Genomic DNA, 22,514 nt, shown 5'->3' with positions numbered 1-22,514 from the left:
GATTTCAGTAAATAACTCCCTTAATGTCTGTCCAGGGAAATGTAACATAATGAATAAGCATTCACCCTACAGTTGCATCCTAATTGGCCATCATGCTAGGCCAAACCTTCATCCTCACAGTTTGAGAAACTGGTTTAAAGTTTTCATATACTTTATAAGACATAAATGAACTTACAAAAAAAATGTACTCTAGAAAATATCACTTTGTGAAATGAAACTGACAAGACACAGAAGGTAAAATTCTGGCTGTGCTTTGCACCACACACGGGATATGAGATGTGGAAAGGAAAGGGCCCAGTTGTGGCCTGTTTCTTGTACCGCTCCTTAACTTGTGAGTCCTCCTTCCTTACCCTCTTAAATAAAGCATAACAGTGATTGGGGCAGACACTGGTCTCTGTTCTCCAAACAGAGACCTGCAGCAATTAAAGATCTGGGGAAGGCAGTGTGCAAAGTTCAAAAAATGGCAGATTGTGTTAATTTGCCAGGGCCTTCATATAAGTAAATTATATAAATATTTTTTTAATTTTCCAGTTACAGATAACAGAGCGGTAATAATAATTTTATTTTGCCTAGGGAAAGTATAGCTTAGTATTATGAATTCCAAAATCAAATTAAGACATCTTTTCAATTATACACAAGTGCTATCACTATAAATATGTCACTATAAATTACACTAAAATAATACATCACCTATATGCAACAATTTTTATGACGTCAATAAATCAGTTTTTATTGAAATGCATTCTAGAATTTGCAAAGTAAAACTGGGAGAGCAGAAGTTCATTTAGTCTTCATATTTATTATGCCTGAGACCAGTACACTGGGACAAGTTCACAAAACAGAAGGTATCTTAAGGTATTAAAAAACAAATAAACAAAAAAAAAGATTGGTTATTGATTGGACTGTTCTTGCTGTCAAATATAAATATACTGTATATTGCTCCCCATAATATCTCTCTCTCTCTCTCTCTCTCTCTCTCTCTCTCTCTCATCTAATCTAATCTTTATTAAATTACATTAAAACTGGTCAACGTTTCGGTCCACCTCTATGACCATTATCTTGATAATGGTCCTAGAGGTGGACGGAAACGTTGACCAGTTTTAATGTAATTTAATAAATATTAGATTCTTAATCAAAATCCCAGTGTGCACTCATGCTTTCTGGATTAGTTATGCTTTTTGTTATATGAGTGGCACCTGGGTGCCTTGCTGATTCCAGTGGAGTGCGGACTACCAAGGATTTTATATATATATCTATATATATATATATAGAAGTCATTTATGTCTCTTTTAAAACAATTAACCATGATCCATGATATTTCAATTACAGATTAGAACCTATTCAGATGGAAACTATTCATGTAGTTACTTGTTACATTGAACACTGTAAATGAAGAATGTTTTTAATTGATATTTATGTCTTTTACAGTCTAGATCGCAAGAATGGGAGGGCATAAAGCTATTTTCTATTCTCTTTATCTATAGTAAACTGGGAGAAGTACATTATACATGTTAAGGTATTTAATATATTATAAAAAAAATAAAAAGTAAATTTTTTTCATTAGATTACATGGAACAAATACTACACATACCCTTATCACAGAGCTCCAGCTGAACAATTATATTATATATTATCCCCTTACATTATGTTACCTTTAAAATAATTTATTAACAGAGATCCAAGATATATATATTACAGAGTCAAAGCTGTTGAAATCTAAATATTTAAATTTACAATATAGAAAGCAACTTGTAATATTTTAACCAGACAAAGGGAGGTGGACCATTTTGATTATTTTTATTCCATATTTGTTCAAATATTTGCAGGGATTGTTCCTCAATGATTAAATCAGTTACACTATTTTTTGGGCTGAAATCTTTATGTTGTCCTTATGTCTTCCACATGTTAGGGGGCAAATTTATTAAAGGGATACTGTCATCGGAAAACATGTTTTTTTCAAAACGCATCAGTTAATAGTGCTGCTCCAGCAGAATTCTGCACTGAAATCCATTTCTCAAAAGAGCAAACAGATTTTTTTATATTCAGTTTTGAAATCTGATATGGGGCTTGACATTTTGTCAATTTCCCAGCTGCCCCTGGTCATGTGACTTGTGCCAGCACTTTAGGAGAGAAAGGCTTTCTGGCAGGCTGCTGTTTTTCCTTCTCAATGTAACTGAATGTGTCTCAGTGGGACATGGGTTTTTACTATTGAGTGTTGTTCTTAGATCTACCAGGCAGCTGTTATCTTGTGTTAGGGAGCTGCTATCTGGTTACCTTCCCATTGTTCTTTTGTTTGGCTGCTGGGGGCGGAAAGGGAGGGGGTGATATCACTCCAACTTGCAGTACAGCAGTAAAGAGTGATTGAAGGTTATCAGATCACAAGTCACATGACTTGGGGCAGCTGGGAAATTGACAATATGTCTAGCCCCATGTCAGATTTCAAAATTGAATATAAAAAAATCTGTTTGCTCTTTTGAGAAATGGATTTCAGTGCAGAATTCTGCTGGAGCAGCACTATTAACTGATTCATTTTGAAAAAAAAAAAATTCCCATGACAGTATCCCTTTAAGGGTCGAATTGAAAATTCAAATTCAAATTTTCAATTTTTTTATGGTCAAACTCTCAAACTCAACTAGGGAATTATCCAAACTTGATTTGATTTTCTTAGAAAATTTTAATTCGACTTTCGAGATTTATCATACTCTGGCCCTTTAAAAATTCAAGTTAGACTATTTGCCACCTAAAACCTGCCGAATTCATGTATAAGTCAATGAGAGAGGAAAAAAACTCGCTATGCGCTATTCCTTTGATTCGCACAATTCGAATTTGGCCGAATACGGACCTATTCGATCGAAAACGGACCTGTTTGACCCAAAAAAACTTTGACTTAATTTCGGTTAGTCTTTTTGAATTCGAATTTCAAGGTTTTTTCAATTCGAAATTCGACCCTTGATAAATATGCCCCATAATGTTAAAAAACCTGTATGTTATTCGTACACACAAGGTGTTGTTTAACATTTTTCAGAGAACAATACATGCTGAATTTTACATTTTAACTTATGCAAGTCACTATAAATGTTAAATAATTATCTGAAATAAGCCTGTACTTTGGTAGGCATATATGATACATACAGTATACATTTTTTGTAAGCATGCATTTAACTGATTGTTTTGTTATAATTCTTTATCCTTTCACATTAAAATATGATATCACATTAAAATAATGATATGTCCAAAAGGGCAATTTAAGGCCAACCAATTTTTAAAATATAATTCTTGGCCTCATCAGCTGATGATTTTTTATAAGTTAGGTTTATTGTAATAACCAGTTTTACATTAATTATGACCAGTGCTTAAATTGGAGTGAAATAAGAGGAGGGATCCTCTGTGTGGTCAGTGTAGTGCAACATGCTAAACAAGCCCCTCCCACAACCAAAAGCCACACCTATTATAAAAAGCCTCACGCACCAATACTTTTTCTGGTTTCACTCACTTTAAAGCAAAGCCATTTTGCTATTTCTTGTTGGTATTTCCTTTTAAGACACAGTTTGATGCCCAGTATGCATAGATTTACATATGTGACTGTAGGGACCCCAAAAGAAAATTGTGCATATGACTTTTCTTGGCTGCCAATTCAACTTCTGCAAACACAAAACCTTTTCTGTGTATTGTGTGTCATAACATAGCACAACCCCATCATATTCTATGTTACCCAAGAATATTTCATATATATCATTCTCTCACTATTCCTTCATCTGCTGCTATTTACCACCTTCATTTTCTCTTTTTGTTTCCCTTGTTTTCTTCTTCTCTCCTTTTCTCTATAACTTTTCTCTCTGATGCCTCCACCTTCTTTATCTGTATAACACTCTATCTTTTCTACATCTCTGTGGTGTTTATACAAATGGCCTGTAGATGTCACTGTGCTCAGACTTATCTGTGCATACTTCCTGTCAGCTTAGAAGTGAAAGCTGCTGTTGTGTAATGCCTGCACGAGTCTCTGCTAATAAAGCACTGTTATACTCTACTCATCCTCGGCTACCCAAAACATAACAAATGGCGAGAAGAATGGCTCTTCTACCTCTGCATCAGCCTGCACCTTTTCTTCCAAACCCTGGTGAGCCTACCATACTTTTTACTGCTTGGCTAAGTATATTTGAAAATTACATTATTGCTGCTGACCAAGGGAAGATTTCTGCTGCTAGAAAGCGTGATTTACTTATTCACTGCCTGGGAGCAGAGGGACAGCATATATTATATACATTACCATTACCTGATGAGACTTATGAAACTGCTCTTACTGCTATAAAGAACTTTTTTGTGCCAAGAGTAAATGTGGTTGGTGAAAGATATAAATTCCGCCAATGTGGACAATGTAAATACACAGAACAATTTGTAGCAGCATTGAGAGAGCTGGTTGTTACCTGTGAGTTTGGGAATTGTAACAGATGAAATGCAAAGAGTCCAAATAGTGGAAAAAACAAACTCACCTTTTATTAGACTGCTCCTAGAGCAGGATTTAACCCTTGCAAAGGCTATTACAGTTGCTAGCTAAATTGAAATAGCACTAGCAGAGGCTAAAACTTTCAGTCAGGGAACTGCTGGGAATGTACAGATTGTGAATTCAGCACTGTGGCATAATAATACACAGTCACAGGCAAAATAAAGGGCTAAGGAAAGGGATTCACCTACACTGCAAAACCGTGCAGCAAATACAAATAGAAAATACTGCTTTTGATGGGGTTCAACACAACACACTGCAAATCATGTTACATGTCCTACAAAAGCTAAACTGTGCCGCAACTGCACAAAAGTACGACATTTTGCTAAGATCTGCCGTAGTTCTGCTAAAGATGTTCATGAAGTCACTACTACAAATGTTACAGTATTAAGTGTGGATAAAGCTGGCACATTTATTCCAGACAAGTTTATATGCACTGTCAGTGTCAGTACTGCTTCGGCTAACAAAGGGCACTCCATTAACCTGATGCTTGATACAGGTTCAGCTATTTCTATACTAGCAAAGGATATTTTCTTGAAATACTTTGTAAAAGATCCGCTTGTTACACCTGCCCTGAAACTGGTCAGTTACTTAAAGGATCCAATCCCTGTGCTTGGTTGCTTGCCAGTGACTGTACAATTTGAATCAAATACTGAAAAATCTGACTTTTACATTGTGAATAAGGGTACTGCTATACTTGGAAGGGATCTCTTTGCTGCATTAAACCTACAATTAGTAGGTTTAAAAAAAAAAGATCTCTCCCAACATTCTTTTCTCTCCTTTTATCCTCTATATATTTAACTATATTATAAGTTACCTCTGCATTTTATTTGCATCCCTCCCCAATTCTAGCACGTATGAGTATGAGTATGACATCATAAAGCAAAGCAGTTGTACACAGGGTATGGTACATAAAAATATTATTCAAAATAAAACAGAACAGCTACAGTTACATTTATCTCTTTTTAAAGAGAATGCAAATGAATAGAACTCTGTTAATACTATTTACAGGTACACACAGATTTTACATGAAGGCATACATTCTAATTCTAAAACCAGACCAGCATCCCTAAAGCTTAACTGTTAACAAGCTGTCCACCATACTTACACCAAGGATGAGCAGCCTGCAAATCTATAACAATGACTTAACTAAACCTCCCACCTCCTCCAAATAAATGGAACATGTACAGCTTTCTTGCTGTTGTTAGACTACAACTCCCAGAATATTCTGATAGATTTAAATGTTATTATGAAGTGATTTTTATATGGGATGCATTTAGAGTTTAGAATAGGCTATTTGTCAATGTTACTAGCTTCACAGGATTTCTTGCAAATTATTACTCAGATTAAGTGCCACTGCTCTCTTGTACTAACTTGGGACAGTAAGTCTAACATGGGTCTTTCAATGCATCACAGAAATCAAACTAATAGGACTAATTCAACCTTTGTCTAAATACCATGTTAACACTATCAGGCTAACTTAAGTAGTTGTGCCAAAAAGTAATTTCACTGCACAATATCAATATAATAAAACATTGCATAGTATAATAAAATTCACAATATATTAAAAACATGTTCACACAGCAATATTTATATAGTTACATAATAAAGATAGAAACTGCATATTAACTACCAGTTTCTAATAGAGGACTCTGGTGCAATTCCAAAAAAACCTTTTTTAAAGTACATCACTTAACCTCACCACTAGCAGAATAGATTAAATCCTTATATGGACCCCTTATATGGACCAGAAATTGTCAAGAATTGTTAGTACTTTAAAGCAATGTTTATGGATACCTGCCACAATTTTGTAACTGTTCTGAAGCAGTCACGAAGAAGCTATTAGATCAATATTGTGGATTAAAGTTTGTACCAAATAAAAAACTTGTATTTTTGGTTTAGCTTTACAAAACTAGAAAAAAGTAAAATGCTTCATTCATTCTTCCTTATCTTAAAAACTATTAAAATTATTTGTTGTGCTACATTAGTTATTGAATAAAACATTCAAATATTATGCTTCCTTCATACCATATATCATTAGCATAGCCCACCTTTCCTTACTCTGAACAGCCTGAAGTCTGAGCGGTTAAAGCCCCTTACTATGAGCATCGTTAACAAACATGGATTAACTGCCTTATGCTCAGAGCTTCTTTGTCTGGATTGCAATTTCACTTACCTGATAAGCAAATGTGGAATATGGAAAAAAAGATGCTTGGGCATAGGTTCCACTCATGCTTCATCATGGAAGGCAGCATTATTTAAATCTTTATTTCTAGTAGTTAGTGTATCTATTGCAGGGACTACAGAGGTTGGTACCTTTCAGGGCAACGTAACGAGACTTATCTGGGCAGTGAGTGGTAACATATGTTAAGATGCTAATCCGATGACACATCTTGTTTTTCTCCTTCCTTCAGTCTAATTAGACCAATTACCTGCAAGGAACTGAGGGTTTTTTTTTCACCAGAGAAGCTGCCTTATTCACAGTTTGTAGTTTATATAATAAGTGAAATAACAACTGCTCTTTTTCAGGAAATTCGTTGACAATTCATCTGTTTTAAATAACCCCCTGGAATTATTCATAATTTAGAGAAAAAACAACCAATTTAAAATTATTTACCACAGAATGTCTTGTCCCTTGTGCAAAATAAACTTGCTTAGAAAGTGATTAGCTGTGGCATTTTTTTTTTGGTAAAGCAAAACTAAAAGGATGACAGCTACAGAGGGGGAGTGATATGGATTGTGCAAACAGTTTATCAGAAGTGATCCTTTCATGGATTACCGTATCTATTCACTATGCATGATTAAAGAGGTCTTTCCATAACACGTAATGCTAGATTAGGGTCTTTCAAATAATAGAAGATCTCTGATTACATGAACTTTGCATTTCTGCATTTCCTAAATAAGTGAATCCTCTCAATTATTGAGAAACCTAATAATCGGCAGAAAAAAAACTGAATTAATTGGCCGTGGAGAAACATGAGAACAATATAGACATAGACATTTCTGGGAGTCAGACAATACATTTGGTCCTAACAGACCACAGATTCTGTTACCCATTAAACAAGCAGAATTATTAGTTCTACATGTAGGGGCCGATTCACGGATTCGAAGTTAAAAAACTTCGAATTTCAAAGTATTTTTTGGGCTACTTCGACCATCGAATGGGCTACTTCGACCTTCGACTACGACTACGACTTCGAATCGAAGGATTCAAAGTAAAAATCGTTCGACTATTCGACCATTCGATAGTTGAAGTACTGTCTCTTTAAAAAATACTTCGACCCCCTAGTTCACATTCTAAAAGCTACCGAAGTCAATGTTAGCCTATGGGGAAGGTCCCCATAGGCTTGGCTAACTGTTTTTTGATCGAAGGATATTCCTTCGATCGTTGGATTTAAATCCTTCGAATCGTTCGATTCGAAGGATTTAATCGTTCTATCGAAGAATTTATCCTTCGATCGAAGAATTTATCCTTCGATCGTTCGATCGAAGAATTTATCCTTCGATCGTTCGATCGAAGAATTTATCCTTCGATCGTTCGATCGAACCATCTGCGCTAAATCCTTCGACTTCGATATTCGAAGTCGAAGGATTTCAATTCCTAGTCGAATATCGAGGGTTAATTAACCCTCGATATTCGACCCTTAGTGAATCGGCCCCGTAGTGTGTCTCACTTGGGATATATTTATTGAAGTAGCTTATCTTGAAAACTCTCCAGGTAGAGAACTGCTGTTGAAAATCCTACTGTTTTCAGAAGATGAGGCCTGAAATACTAAACACTGTACAAAGTCTATGGAGACAATCTGCTCTGAGGTTTATTTAAAAGTTTGTGACAAGAAAGCAGAGAGGTATGGCTTCAAATATATATATGGAATCTTTGCAACAGTGTTATTCTGTGAGGATTTTAGTTGTTAGTTGAACAGTACATGCTCTACCTAGTGACAAACAGAACCTATGCATAAATATGGGTATGGGATCTGTTATCTGGAATGCTTGGGACCTTGGGCTTTTTTACAATAATTTTCGATCACTGTATCTTAAGTATACTAGTGATGGGCGAATATGGTATGGATCTGCGGCAAATATTGACATTAGCAGGCCTCACTCTGCAAAGGAAAAGGAGCGAAGATGAAGTGCTGGATCTGTCTATTTTACTTCATGGGTTAGGTGTTGTGTGCCAGCTTAAGAATCACTATAATACATTGCAGCCATCAGACTGGGGGGGGGCACCGGAGCCACCACATCAGGGGCCAGCACCCAGCGTGTACCTTATCTCTTTATCTCGGTCAGGGTGGGGGTAGGTTAGGGAGTATCTCAAGCAAGGGCCAGGCCCCAGTCTGGCCCTGCTTACCTGTATTTGGAGGGTATGGGTTACACACAGTCATGCAGTAGACCAGCCAGGCCTTCTTAAAAAATACAGGGTAAAGGCTGTTTTTGCGGATTTGAAATTGTAATTTAATCTTTACATTACTGTCAACATTATTTTTCGCACACAACAACCTTGCACAGCGGGTGCACTGACACACACTTAGCTCATTTGCAAAAATGTGTTCACAATGCGAATTCCCAAAAACTGAAAAGACATGCACAACAGTGCAATATTTTAGCAAATAAATATGCACTGGGTGAACTTTAAAAATTACCCCCATTGAGTTATATTTAGGAGGCAGATAGAAAACTTTGATTTTAAAAATGTAATAGAAACATACATAAATTGTTAAATACAAACATATAACTGCCAGCAATGTTAATTAATTTTGCATCATGTTTTATGCTCCTGTTTTAAAGAGATAACATTTCCATCTCTAATGCACTGTAAGACAGTCAAAGTGTGACAGGATGTGGGTTAACTAACACACTCAAAAAAAAAATTTCTGGACTTCTCTGCTCCCAAAATTATGCAGTAATTGCTTATTATACAGAGATAATTGGATGAATACAGGACTGTTAATTTGTTCAAGTGTGAAATAAAATTAGAGAGAAAAGAGAACATCCTCCTTCAAGTTTCACAATTTTATAGAATCTTTAGACTAGTCCCCTTCACTATGACCAATACATTGTGCTGTCAAGGAAAATCAAAAATGCATGGATAGAAATATATTATTTCATTATTAAAGCAACATTTTGCTCTGTTTTATCCTTTACCTGTAAACAGGTAAAATTGTAAAAGGGGAATGTATGCCACTGGAAAACAAATTTACCTGAGCATTTGACAGACTTGCAGAGGCATGTGAACATTTTTTGGGAATCGTTATAGGCTCCTATACATCATGAGTGCGTTTACAATAAAAGGCAAAAAGACCCAGACCAAAGAGAAGCAGTAGAATATTGTGTAATATACTGTATTTTATAATTAAAGGGGAATTATCACTATATATATATATATATAATATGTAACGCTTTCTTGGCCTATTTTGCCAATTAGGAGTTAAGGGTGACTAGCTAGGTAGTGAGCATGGGTTACATTGCGAATCTTCACCCAGGGCAGAGCCTTCGCCAAATGGAAGCTTCCCCTTTAAACTGTAGTTGAACTACAACTCACAGGCATATAAGTGTAAAATAGAATAATGGACGCCAGGAGGTTCTTTAAAAAGGTAAAACAGGAGCACAGATTTATTATGCCAGAGGCAAATGACCACAGGTTTACTTACAAATATACTGAGGACACAGCAGGTGGAATCACTTTGGACAGTACAAGGTTCACAGTCAAACAGGTGCGACTCCCAAAGGATATTGCAGATAGGTGTACATCAATTCCCAGTTTAACCGACGTTGCACAGTGAGGGGATCGGGATCGATCAGGTAGGGTACAGGTAGTCCTTTGCTCACCTAGATGCCTATCAACTGAGTTCCCTGCTCTAAAGGCAAACAGGCCTTGTGGGAAGCTACTCCCTACTACAATCTTCGTTGGAGCAACAACTGCTCTTTCTGCTACACCTCTCTGTCTTTCTCTCCTAGAGAGACTATAACAAGATCTTACTATATTAGCTGGTCCTCGTTCACGGGGTTACCTGGTCCCCGACTTAGCACCAAAGGTGTCAGGTCCCTCTGGGGTAAATGCTTACTGGGGCCTATGGTGATCCCAGGCTCAATGGGGATTCACCTAGCAGCAGCACCAGGAGCCAAAGAGGAAGAGGACACTCCCTGCACAACACTATATAGCAGTGTGGCAGGGGAGTGTCATTACACTCTTTGTCCAATAGGTGTGGGTGTTACACTTTAGCAGTTACAAGGGCTTGGCCCAATAACAAGGGAAAAGAGAACTACATACAAAAGCAGGGGATTAACTCTATAGGGATAGGATATCCTATAGCTCCCTACATATATATATATATATATATATATATATATATATATATATATATATATATATATATATATATATAGACAAATACAAGATTCCTCTGCACTCAACCCATTATCAATATATTTAAGACAGAGACATTTTGTGCATACTGCTACTGAAAAATGCCTTACCCTTTAAACAAAACAGGGATTGTTTGTCCATATATTGCAATATATTTAAGCTGGCCAACTACGTCAAAGTCATCCCATATCTGGCCAGTCCTATGCTCAATTTTCATTTGATTCATTAAGAATTCTATGGTTTCATTATACATTTTATAAAAGGGACGAATGCGTTTTACCTGCAACTTACTAGCTGCTTTCAAAGTAAAACTCCCAAACTTGGCTGCCCTTTTATTAGACACCAGTGGGATCACCTGACTATAGTTGGAGGGGGTGGGAGCTACAACATGGAGCTGGTCACTGCTCTTGTAGAACTATAACAAACAAGGGAAAGTTGTGCTCACCACTAGTTATTAAAATCATTAGGCGGGGGTGCAATGAGGCTGTGACCACAAAATACATATAGACAAATACAAGATTCCTCTGCACTCAACCCATTATCAATATATTTAAGACAGAGACATTTTGTGCATACTGCTACTGAAAAATGCCTTACCCTTTAAACAAAACAGGGATTGTTTGTCCATATATTGCAATATATTTAAGCTGGCCAACTACGTCAAAGTCATCCCATATCTGGCCAGTCCTATGCTCAATTTTCATTTGATTCATTAAGAATTCTATGGTTTCATTATACATTTTATAAAAGGGACGAATGCGTTTTACCTGCAACTTACTAGCTGCTTTCAAAGTAAAACTCCCAAACTTGGCTGCCCTTTTATTAGACACCAGTGGGATCACCTGACTATAGTTGGAGGGGGTGGGAGCTACAACATGGAGCTGGTCACTGCTCTTGTAGAACTATAACAAACAAGGGAAAGTTGTGCTCACCACTAGTTATTAAAATCATTAGGCGGGGGTGCAATGAGGCTGTGACCACAAAATACATATAGACAAATACAAGATTCCTCTGCACTCAACCCATTATCAATATATTTAAGACAGAGACATTTTGTGCATACTGCTACTGAAAAATGCCTTACCCTTTAAACAAAACAGGGATTGTTTGTCCATATATTGCAATATATTTAAGCTGGCCAACTACGTCAAAGTCATCCCATATCTGGCCAGTCCTATGCTCAATTTTCATTTGATTCATTAAGAATTCTATGGTTTCATTATACATTTTATAAAAGGGACGAATGCGTTTTACCTGCAACTTACTAGCTGCTTTCAAAGTAAAACTCCCAAACTTGGCTGCCCTTTTATTAGACACCAGTGGGATCACCTGACTATAGTTGGAGGGGGTGGGAGCTACAACATGGAGCTGGTCACTGCTCTTGTAGAACTATAACAAACAAGGGAAAGTTGTGCTCACCACTAGTTTTTCAGTAGCAGTATGCACAAAATGTCTCTGTCTTAAATATATTGATAATGGGTTGAGTGCAGAGGAATCTTGTATTTGTCTATATGTATTTTGTGGTCACAGCCTCATTGCACCCCCGCCTAATGATTTTAATAACTAGTGGTGAGCACAACTTTCCCTTGTTTGTTATAGTTCTACAAGAGCAGTGACCAGCTCCATGTTGTAGCTCCCACCCCCTCCAACTATAGTCAGGTGATCCCACTGGTGTCTAATAAAAGGGCAGCCAAGTTTGGGAGTTTTACTTTGAAAGCAGCTAGTAAGTTGCAGGTAAAATGCATTCGTCCCTTTTATAAAATGTATAATGAAACCATAGAATTCTTAATGAATCAAATGAAAATTGAGCATAGGACTGGCCAGATATGGGATGACTTTGACGTAGTTGGCCAGCTTAAATATATTGCAATATATGGACAAACAATCCCTGTTTTGTTTAAAGGGTAAGGCATTTTTCAGTAGCAGTATGCACAAAATGTCTCTGTCTTAAATATATTGATAATGGGTTGAGTGCAGAGGAATCTTGTATTTGTCTATATGTATTTTGTGGTCACAGCCTCATTGCACCCCCGCCTAATGATTTTAATAACTAGTGGTGAGCACAACTTTCCCTTGTTTGTTATATATATATATACTAAACTGTATAGGATGATTATTAAAGGGCGTATTTACTAACAATGGAGATAAATATCACGAGTGATGTTGCCCATAGCAACCAATTAGCAACTAGATTTAAACAGTCACCTACAAGTTAAAAATCAAAAGCAAAGATTGGATTGGTTGCTATGGGCAACATCACCAAATATAATAATGGTTTAATTATTGTTGTTTTATGTTTGTTTATATAATTAACTATTTATAACTATTATTGCCTTTTTTATCTATTGCCTTTATTTTCATAACTATTACTGAACAAAACTTTTTTTCATAGCTGCAATCAATACACTCATGCTGTGAGCCACTGACAGATTTCACCTGGTACAACTGGAGGATTCACGTGTGAGTCAGTAATTTGCATTGCAGTACTAACACTGTGACAAACAGCATGGTTGAGCTGTTTTCAGTGGGAAACAAACTAGAATGAGAAAGAACACAAATAAACCATTCATCTTAAAAAAACTAAATAAAGAAGCGGGAAGCAAATAAAGTAAACAAAATAAAATATAGAAGGAAGGAAATATAGTAGGATGTAAATAAGAAGGCAATGAAGCCACATGGGAAATAAGACATGATGCAAATAAGGAAGGAAGGAACATAATAATTAGGGAAGTAAAGAACACAATAAGGAACAAAATAAGGAAGCAAGGAAATAATTAGGAGAGGATAGGAAATAAATAACGGAAGGAAATAAGCCATTTGAGAAAATCACGAAGGGGGCAAAAATATAAAAATAGAGCAAAAGGGAAATTAACAATAAAGAGAGGAAAAATGTGTAGAAGTAAGGAAATAAAAAGGAAGGGAAGTAAAGAAGGGATGATAATTTGAAAGTGTCTAGGAAATAAACTAAAAGGATTAAATAAGGATAGAAGTAAATAAATAAAGTAAAAAGAAAGTTTTAAACTAAATAAATAATGAAGGAAGGAAATTACAAAGGTTGAAATAAAGGCAATAGATATATAGTGAAAACAAGGAAATAGGGAAGGAAAGAAATAGGGTTAAAAATGAATAAAGAAAGATGAAAATGAAGAAGGAAATAAGGAATAATTCCTTAATATTTATTGTAAATTTTATTTATAATAACTTATTGTTTATTTTCTTCCTGTTTAATTTCCTTATACATTCCCTTACTTTTATATTTCCCTATTTAAGGGAGTTTTTTTAAGACCTTGGATGATTTAGAATGAGCTCACAACTCGAATGGTTTCAAATGTAAGAAAAAACGAATCAGCAAGTTCAGGGTTAACAACCCAAAAAACACAAACTGATCCAGTTTTCGGTGAAACCTTTCAAAAAAACTCGAACATTATGAAGGCTTTTAACATCTTCCAATAGTTCAAGGGACCTCTGCCATTGAATCTTACATAACCTCGACAGGTATTAGATGGTGTATTTCTGGATTCAAGCTATTTCCAGGGTTGGGGTATAATAAATCTCAATAAATGAAAACATTTTTTTACTCCAAAATAACCTTGAAAACAGGAATTTTTCGTGGAAAACACATCCATAATAAACCTGTTTCTGTATTTTTTTATTCAATATATTTTAAAATATTTAATATGTATTTCCTTACTTTCTTATTTTATGCATACCTTAATTGATTTATTGTTTCTCGTCTCCCTTCTATACTTGTTGTTTTTATTATACTTCCATTTGCATTTACTTCCTTCTGCATTTACTTAAGGGCTAATCACGCAAGAGTTCCTAACCTCTAACGTGGTTTCTTCAGTCGAATACCTTGGCTTCCTGCTTGGTAGTAAACAGAGATATTTGAAGGAAGAAACCACATGAGAGTTTAGGAAAGAAAATGTCTAAGCAGCTTTCCAATCTAAATTAAAGAAATATTTTAATGGTTTTAAAGTTTCAAGTAATTTCAATTGAAAGCAGTATTTGTTTATTGCTTTCTGCTCTTGCTTTTTGGTTCTGACTGTACCAGAAGTTAGTTCTCCTTCGGGTCTAAGGTTCAGTATCCCAAACCCAGAACTAACTCCAAGGTTCTGGTCTAAGCCTGCTCTTCAGCCTGTAGCAAGCCGCCATTTGGCTTCGGGTGGAGCCCTCTGCTACTCAGATGCCGCCAGGTCTTAAAGGAGAATTCAACCCTAAACTTAAAAAAAACCCTACTCCCCTACCCTACATAGATTCCCCTCCCCCCCAGCCTAAGTGTTACCCCGGGCAAATTCCCCTAACATTTTACTTACCCCTCGGTGCAGATTCAGGAATCGGAGTTCACGTTCGCCATCTTCTTCTTTCCGGGAATCTTCGGAATAAGAACGATATGTCAGCGCATGTGCAGTGGAGCACTTTTCTGTTTCGTGACAACTGCGCATGCGCTGAAACTCATGACAATTGCAGAAGAGCCAGTCTCATTATGAAGACTACAGAAGCAGCTGAAGATACAATATTCAGTGCATGTACGGTAGGAAAAGAGCCGACCTATATCTGCAGAAGACTTGAATATTGGTTGGCTTATTGATCGGGACAGAAAATTTTGATCGGGTGCCTTTGAAGGCACCCAAACATCAGACATTGTTAGTGCTGAATCATCAGATACAGGTAAAATTCTATTGTTTCAGCCTGTATATCTGACCAGGCCCGGATTTGTGGCGAGGCCACAAAGGCCCGGCTCTAGGGCAGCAAAGCATTAGTGGTGGCATGCTGCTCTGGCTGCTTTCTCGGGAGTACTGGGGCTCCCCAGTGCTCCATCTCCTCCTCCATGCTCCCCGAACAGCGTCAGTGTGGGCAGTCTGTAGGACTGCGCGACCTTGGGGCACCTGCTCGTGAAATCCGCCCCTATATCTGACGATTCACTCTACATGTGTGAATTAGAACAATCTTTTTTGGAAAGATCTTTTTCAAGAAAGATCATAATTACGTCTATGGCCACCTTGAAGGTGGCCATAGACACACAGATCCGATCATATGAATCGAGGATTCGTACGATTTTCAGATCGTGTGTGGCGTGTGCCGACATCTTTCGTCCGGCGGAGATCGGTTGTTTGGTCGATCGGTCAGGTTTGATTTTGACCCGACCGATCCCGCCAGAGCCCATGGCACATCGTAATCTGATCGTTCGGCCATACGGCCGAACAATCAGATTACCCCCGATATAGCCATGCCTGTTAATGGCATATCGGGGAAAGATCCGCTCGTTTGGCAACATCGCAACATCTTTGCATCTATGGCCACCTTTAAGCTGGGGGGAGGAGGGAGGGGTTTTTCACGTTTAGGGTTGAATTCTCCTTTAATGTGGGAGAGAAAGGGAGAGAGTTCTGGGCGAGCATGGGAATGGGAACCAAACGTGTAGTGATAGGATGGAGGAGCAGAAGCGTAGAAGAACAGGCTGGGTCAAACCAAATGGGTAACACAGTGCCTAGGTTGGTAGCCGTAGCAAGGTCAGGGGCACAGGCCAAGCTCATACATAGGAGAATCAAAGTGGTACCAAATTGGATTTTAGAAGAGTAGTCACACACAGGCAGGAATCAATACAGGCAGTCCTTAGTAATAGTTCCCTTGGATCTGGGCCAGGACCTTTACAGGACACTACTCACTGTTATGAGCAGATCTCCACAGACAGTTGAACTCAACCGGACTGACACAAGTATGCAGATTTGTTAAAGTTAATTCCAAAACTGATAAAAACCTCCCATACATTGATCAAACCAGTAGGTCAAGGAATATTTTTTTATCACCAGGGTTGGTTAGGCAGGCCTAAATGACTGCTAACTGAACACTGGAAAACTGTAGAAGAGGGAGGGGGGTTAAGGGTCACAGCAGCTTCATTGACTACAGGGAGAGGACTAGAACAAGTATAACTAGATGCAGAAACAATGCAAACTAGGATATATAACAATGTTGTGTGTAACATAACATGCAGCACACTGGCAGAATCAGGGACAGGCAAGGTTCAAACACTAGGAATCAACACTGGAGAAATACACTGATAGAACCCAGGAACGAGGAAGAACCTTTACATTCGGCAGTGAATACTAGCCCATGGTCCCTTTAAATATTTTGAATTGCACGCCCTTGTACGATGACATCACGCAATGCTCCAGGTAAAGCCGAGTTCACCCAAGCGCCACACAACCCGGAAGCGGCAGAAGACTCAAGCCGGCAGAAAGAGCAGGAGGCGGCGTCCCCACCGCCTGCCAGGTATTTTTATACAGTCTATTTACGAATTTCTATTTTGTTTACGAATCAAATTCTTTCTCTAAAATCTGTGCTTTCTTTAATTTCTCAAAAATTTTAGATTTATGAAGTGTAAGAAACTCGAATACAAGGCAAGTAAAAGCAATCAAGGTCCTATAGAAGTCCATGGGAGCAGCACATACATCAATCCAACAATATTTAAGTAGCAGTTAACATGCAAATTAGGTAACAATTAATTAAGCATGTGCTTAGAATTCACACAAACATTGTAGCATATTTGACATTGTAGCACCCTCTGTTGTGCATAAACCGCATAGAAATCCTATAAAAACACTGCACTTTTAAACTAAGCCTGCCAGTGCTACTGATGCAAGCAATCTTTGCATGCACCCTTAGCACCTTGTGGCGTTCCTTTAGCACTGCTTTTTAAATCAAAGCAAAAATTTTAATGTTGAAATTTCAAACTGATCGTGTCTTTAGTACCAAATGCATTCCTTTAAACTTGTATTTTTTCCCTGTTATAAGGCAAGCATGACTGGTTTAATTTTAGCAATGTACAGATGGCAAATCTAAACATAAGATGATTAGTCTGCACTTAATCTCCCTCTTTAATTTATCAGCCAGAGAGGTAGAATCAGGCAGAAAGTACCACATAAATCTCTTGTGCTGGCACTTTCTGAAACATGTCACATGATTATAATGAATTTATCGACACACAAAAAATCAATGTCTTTGACACTTTTTCAATCTGCAATTAAAGAAAGGACATCCCAGTGGAACTATCACCAACTGTTTCCCTAGCAATGTATTTTTTTGCACAACCTAAGGTTTATATATACAGTATATATAGTAATATGAAAAATAAAATATTTAATACCAAAATGGTTAACAGAAGAATACACAGTGCTTATAACAAGGACTTTTCATAATGTTTTTTTATTTATTATAGAAGGGGTTATATTATTATGAAAAAACATGGGGGCAAATTCACTAAGATCCGAAGTTGTGCCGGCGACAGCTTCGCCACACTCCGCCGCACTTCGCCAGGCATAGTTTCGCCAGCGCTACGCAAATTCACTAAAATGCGAAGTTGCGCTCAGGGAGGCGAACGGTAGCGAAATTGCGCTAGCATTAATTCGTCAAGCAAAGCGAAGTTACGCTAGCGATGCCTAATTTGCATACGGTGCCAAGTTAAAGTACAATGGACATATGTGTAGCACCAAATACATTACACTACACATGCTGGGAATGCTTCATAAAATAAAATAGAGTTGTTATTTTGAACTATACATGTGCCCACTGTATAGTTTAGGTGCCATATGTTAGGAAATGTAGGGGGGAAATAGGGTACCCCCAAAAAATGTACAATCTTTTTCAGCCTATCGCCCTTAAAAAGGAAAAGACGCCAGCGTTTTTTGAAGCAAGCCCTATCTACTCTATTGCAATTCGCCTGGTCTCAGTTGGTAAAGGCAAGTCTGGCGCAAGAGTTAACGTTCATGAAAATCCGCAAATTAGTGAATTAGCGTAGTTACGTCCCTTCACCATAGTGTAAGGGTGCGAAGTAGCGCTAGAGTAGGTCCACTTTGCTAGCGAATTTACGCCAGCGCCAGTAAATCGGCGAAGTAACGAAATGATGTCACGCTGGCGAATTTGCGCTATCGTTAGCCACTTCGCGCTTTAGTGAATTTGCCCCCTGGTTCTATGTCTCTGTCAATACACAATGGGGGTATTTAGTAATTTGCATAGCCTATTTGTGCCTATATATTTTTGATTAAATGTACATATTTGTGGTTCCACATATCCCCACACTGGCTTCCACTTCAGGTAAGGGACCTGTTATCCAAAATGCTTGAGTCCTAGGGTATTCCAGATAAGGGAACTTTCCATAATTTGAATCCCCATACCTTTAAGGGCACCTGTTGGGCAAAGTATTTTCCCCAACCAAAGGTGCGGGCTAATAGAGCCCTGGTTGGGGGTAACAGTAGATTTTTTTTCTATAAATTTGCCCCCTCCAGCACTAGGCCATGTTGGGGCACAAGCATGTGCATAATGGGTAAATGCTGCAACTTGCTCATTATGCACATGCAAGTGATGTCAGAAGCTCATTATGCACATGCGCTCTGCACAACATGGCCACTCGCACCGGGAGCTCCCTCCTAGTACAAGTGATCCTAACACTGGCGGGGGACAATTTTAAAAAAAATACTGTTACCCCCCCACCAGAATGCAGGCTCTATTAGCCGGTGCCTTTGGTTGGGGAAAATATTTACTCCGAACAGAACCCTTTAAGTCAACTAAAATATAAACAGTAATTAAACCCAATAGGATTGTTTTGCCTCCAATAAGGATTTATTATATCTTAGTTACAGAGAAAAAGCAAATAATGTTTTAAAATTAGAGTTATATGATTATAATGGAGTCTATGGCAGTAACCGGAAGAACAAATAGGTGACTGGAGGAAGCACCGCTACAGAGGGAGATGAGTATCGCATTGGCCCTTTACCACACGGGTCCTGCACTGGTCCGTCATTCACCATCAACTGATTGCCGCATACCTTCTGCACACTCACCCGTCACCCAGGCACCTTCTCTACACTGGATCGGCAGTGGATGTAGCAGCGTAGCACAGTCTGCCGCCTTATTACAGAACTATCAATCAGCAGGGGGCCTGATATTAAAAGGTACATCACGTCCCCAATGTAAATACTTGTAACTGATGTGCTTGCCTCTATTATATTGCATCAGATTTGGAGACACCATCACAATTAAGGAATCCAGTTCCACAGACCCTAGAACTTTTTACTTTTTTTTGGTTAACCCACTAGGTTCATCAGTAGCATTGCTGGCTGATGTTTTTATCAGTGTGCACTCACACATAGTATAAGCATAGACTAAGGAAAGGGATAAATACAAATACCAGCGCAGATTTGCTATAATATTTCTGACTGGTAAATCAAGCTGCTATAGCCCTTGGTTTTTTTGTTGTACAGGTATGGAACCTGTTATCCAGAATGCTCGGACCTGGGTTTTTCCAGATAATGTATCTTTCCGTAATTTGAATCTTCATACCTTAAGTCTACTAGAAAATCATAAACATTAAATAAACCCAATAGGCTGGTTCTGCTTTAAATAAGATTAATGATATCTTAGTTGGGATCAAGTACAAGCTACTGTTTTATTATTACACAGAAAAAGGAAATCATTTAAAAATTGAGTCTTTAGGAGATGGGCTTTCTTTAATTCTGTAATTTATTTGCTTTCTTCTGACCTGGCTTTGAAATGGGGGTCACAAAGTAGACCCCTGCAGCCCATAAACTATTGTGCTATGGGTTGTATTGTTAAGAGACTTAAATTTTGTTGTTATTGGTATTTATTACTAATCATTTAAAACCACTACCTGGTTGGTAGGAGAATTTGAACCCTAGCAATCAGATAGCTGTTAAAATTGCAAACTGGAGAGCTGCTGAATAAAAAGCTAAATAATTAAAAACCACAACTAATAAAAAATGAAAACCGATTGTCTCTGAATATTACTTTCAACATCATACTAAAGGTTATTTTAAAGGTGATCAACCCCTTTAATGAACAGGAAGCTCCATTTCCACAGTTTCACTACTTAATCAGATTGTTTTCTCAGAGTTGCTTCTCTTGGCTCTGCCTTACTGCCAATCTGACCATGTATTCAGGGGTATAGTTTGTAAGTCTGCCATTGTCATCCTGTTTTATATATGTATATTCTGTATTATATAGGTACTCTATCTGATCATTGTTGTTTTTTAACCTCTTAAGGAATAGTGCACCTTTGAGTTAACTTTTATTATGTTATAGAATGGCCAATTCTTAGCAACTTTCAATTGGTCTTCATTTTTTATTTTGTATAGTTTTCAAATTGTTTGCTCTCTTCTTCTGACTTAAATCACTGCCTGGTTGCTAGGGTTGTATACCCTAGCAACCAGATTGGTGCTGAAATTCCAAACTGGAGAGTTGAACAAAATATTTTAACTTAATATTGTTATGGCCATTCCAGTTTCTTTTTCTTAAGAAAAATGTTAATTTTGATATTTATTTGTGGCTGCTATTCTGTACAGGGGGGGTGTGATGAGGTTTCCTGGTTTCCTGGGGGGCCCCAGGCACCACAGTCCGACACTGACCAGGCAGTAACCAATCAGTGACTTGAATGAGTCGCTGACTAACTCACAGTTCTACTTAGTAAATAGATTGGCTGTGCAAAATAAAAAAAAAATGTTTCTAATACAGTTATTTAGACAAAAATGCAATATATAAAAGATGAAGTGAGCAGATGTCTAACATAATAGCCAGAACTCTGAGTTAGTAAGCAACTTGAAGGGTGTCCACATGGAACATTGTTCAGTGAGTTTGAATTTGATCCTCAGCATGTGGGTCAGATTCAAATGCAAGCAGTTATGACCCATGTGGTCCCCTCAAGTCACTGATTGGTTACTGCCTGGTAACCATCAGTGGAAACCAAGAGAGCTGCAAAGCAGGAAGTAGTGTTCTGGCTATTATGTTACACATCCAGTCACTCAAGCTTTTATAGATATTTTTGGCTAACTAACTATAATGAAAACATCTTTTATTTTGCACAGTCTATCTATTAACCCAGTATTTATTTTGATACTGAACAATTCCTTGATGTTAACATTTCTGTAGTATGAGCCCTTTAGTTAGGAGTAAGGTAGAGACCCAGGTAATTGCCACCTACAGTATATGAAACATTACATATTTGAAGTTGGGGAGACAATGTTACTGAAATACAGGGAGACTAGCTATGTGCGGATCGAGAAAACTTGACCCGCACATGGGTTCCCCCTTCTATTTAGAGACCCTCCCTGCGAATGATGTCAAAAAAGTGGCGGGCAGGTGCAAACTTATAAAAGAGGAAGGCATTAGGCAGCCTGCAAGAGGATCAGCGAGGTAAGCCTGACCCCCTGACCCCCGGTTAAACCCATGGGTATCGGCTATGTGGTCATCCTTTCGGATTAGAAGAAAGGAGTTTATATCTTAAAAAGGATTTTAGAGTGTTGCTGTGATGCTGTGGAATTCTCTTCATGAAGCCGTTGTACTAGCAGATACATTAAAAAGGACTGGATACCTGTTTGATGAAAAAATACAGGGTTACTGAAATTAATACTTAGTAGAAAGCTGGTCCAGGGAGTGGTCTGATTGCAACCTTGAAGTAAAAGGAAATTCTGATAAAACAGGCTTCAGATACATTTTCACCTTTCTCTGGCTCAGCAAGCAGTAACTAGAAAAAAGGGTTTTACCCTGAAACGTTGCACCTTTGCAAATAAACATACTGTAGCAAAGGTTTGTCCCTGTTTGTACTTTGACCAGAGTGCTGGTTGAATTTATTATACT

General features: G+C 37.7%; 1 protein-coding gene across 1 annotated transcript in view; it reads right to left on the bottom strand.

Moving 5' to 3' along the window:
• cdhr1.L (cadherin related family member 1 L homeolog) overlaps positions 1-6,830 on the bottom strand; it is a 99,034-nt gene extending 92,204 nt beyond the window's left edge. Inside the window, 1 exon segment of the mRNA NM_001172196.1 lies at positions 6,678-6,830. Within this exon segment, the coding sequence (NP_001165667.1) occupies positions 6,678-6,741 (64 nt within the window). The 5' untranslated portion in view covers positions 6,742-6,830.
• Between the last annotated feature and the right edge of the window lie 15,684 nt (positions 6,831-22,514).

Source organism: Xenopus laevis, chromosome 7L (genome assembly GCF_017654675.1).
Source record: "Xenopus laevis strain J_2021 chromosome 7L, Xenopus_laevis_v10.1, whole genome shotgun sequence".
In the NCBI taxonomy this organism is placed as follows: Eukaryota; Metazoa; Chordata; class Amphibia; order Anura; family Pipidae; genus Xenopus; species Xenopus laevis.
This window is presented reverse-complemented; position numbering and strand designations above follow the sequence as displayed.